The 1,824-nt window shown below is 41.3% G+C and overlaps 1 protein-coding gene across 1 annotated transcript; it reads right to left on the reverse strand.

Moving 5' to 3' along the window:
* Window positions 1-253: 253 nt before the first annotated feature.
* On the reverse strand, window positions 254-1,278 carry LOC105530745 (olfactory receptor 5AN1). The gene has a single exon (XM_011968410.1). The coding sequence runs from the start codon at window positions 1,235-1,237 to the stop codon at window positions 302-304; it is 936 nt and encodes a 311-aa protein (XP_011823800.1). The 5' UTR covers window positions 1,238-1,278; the 3' UTR covers window positions 254-301.
* Window positions 1,279-1,824: the final 546 nt, after the last annotated feature.

Here is a 1,824-nt window from a genome sequence, read left to right on the forward strand (position 1 = left end):
GCACCCGGCCAAGATTTCTAAATCTTGTTGTTTCACAAATACTTTTGGATAGATTAATAAATGATGAGGCCACACCTGATGTAGGATAAAAATAATGAACCTCCAGGACCTAAAGATCCTGATGTCTGTGGCATCGAGTCACCTGTTGGTCCATATTGGCATATTTTCTGCATCAAATCAAGCCTTCTTTGTCCAAAGGCAGTAGGGAGTATGATCTTTGTTAGTTCATTCATGATGATGTTTTGTGGGCTAAGGGGATTCTGATGGGACATATCTGGCAGAAATCTGAGAATCTGTAAATTCAGCAGCACCTTCTCTTTTGCAACCTCTTCAAGGCATCTTTAATTTCTTTGTTCCTCAAACTGTAAATCAAGGGATTTAACATGGGAATGACCACGGTGTAGAAAACTGATGCAAATCTGTCAAAGCTGGAAGAACCTCCAGAGCTGGAACTCAAATAGACAAAGATTCCTGATGAATAGAAGAGGGAAACAGCTGTTAGATGAGAAGCACAGGTGTTGAATGCCTTGGACCTGCCTTTAGCTGAAGTGATCTTCATGATGGAGATGCCAATATAGCCATAGGAGATCATGATAACTAGGGCACTTGCTATCCCAAAGAACATGGTTAATACAGCAGTCATGACCTGTACAAAGAAAGTGTCAGTACAGGACAAGATTAACAGTTGGGGCATATCACAGAAGAAATGTCTGATGACATTAGGCCCACAGAAGTGGAGTTGAAGCAAAGCACCAATTTGGGATAAAGAAGCAGTGAGGCCAGTCATGTAGGCTCCCAGTACCATCCAAACACAGAGGGTGGGTGACATGATGGATGAATAGAGCAGGGGATTACAAATGGCGGCATAACGATCATAAGCCATGGCCGTCATGAGACAAGACTCACTCAGTCCCATTGTTGAAAAGATAAAGTACTGAATAATACAACCAACAAAAGTGATAGTTTGCTCTTCCTGTAAGAAGTTGGAGAGCATCTTGGGAACTGTGGAGCTGATATAGCAGACATCTATGAAGGACAGGTTACTGAGGAAGAAATACATGGGTGTATGGAGGTGGGAATCCATCCTTATTAAAACAATGAGGGACAGGTTCCAGGCCAGAGATGTAATGTAGATCACCAGGAATGTAGTGAAGAGCACTGTTATGATCCTGGGAAAATCTGAGAATCCCAGCAGGACGAAATATGTGATTTCTGTAATATTTCCTCCCCTAGTCATTGGCTTGGTGCTCCTAATATCAGAAAAGAGACAAGAGAATGGATTGCTAACTCAGGTGAAGTGATAACATTACCATCTTCATATGTACATCTTTTCCTCCAACAAGCACTGGAAAAGGAGAAATGTTTCACTCTTCTGATGGAAAGACCCCAGCTTTTCTTCTTGAATTGTCAGCATGTACCTGCACAGTGCTTCAGGTTCTTGATTAATTCATGGAGTATCATGATGATTAAAAAATATATTTAAAAAGTTGACTGGTAATTTTTAAAAAATATGCCATAGAAATGATGAGAGTATTATGTATAAGGTAAAGATCACTAATTAAGGTAATCGTTTTTCTTAAAAAGTACCTCTGATGATTGATTATATAACTGTTGCTTTAAAATTATGAAAGCTTAGACCGGGTGCCGTGGCTCATGCCTGTAATCCTAGCACTTTGGGAGGCTGAGGTGGGCAGATCACCTGAGGTCAGGAGTTTGAGACCAGCCTCGCTAACATGGAGAAACCCCATCTCTACTAATACAAAAATTAGCCGGGCGTGGTTGCGCAGGCCTGTAATCCCAGCTACTTGGGAAGTAGGAGAATCA

Source organism: Mandrillus leucophaeus, unplaced genomic scaffold (genome assembly GCF_000951045.1).
Source record: "Mandrillus leucophaeus isolate KB7577 unplaced genomic scaffold, Mleu.le_1.0 Scaffold842, whole genome shotgun sequence".
Lineage (NCBI taxonomy): Eukaryota > Metazoa > Chordata > Mammalia > Primates > Cercopithecidae > Mandrillus > Mandrillus leucophaeus.

Excerpts from the sequence above, each read along its gene's own strand:
- LOC105530745 (XM_011968410.1), bottom strand. The coding sequence starts at position 1,237 with ATGACTAGGGGAGGAAATATTACAGAAATCACATATTTCGTCCTGCTG.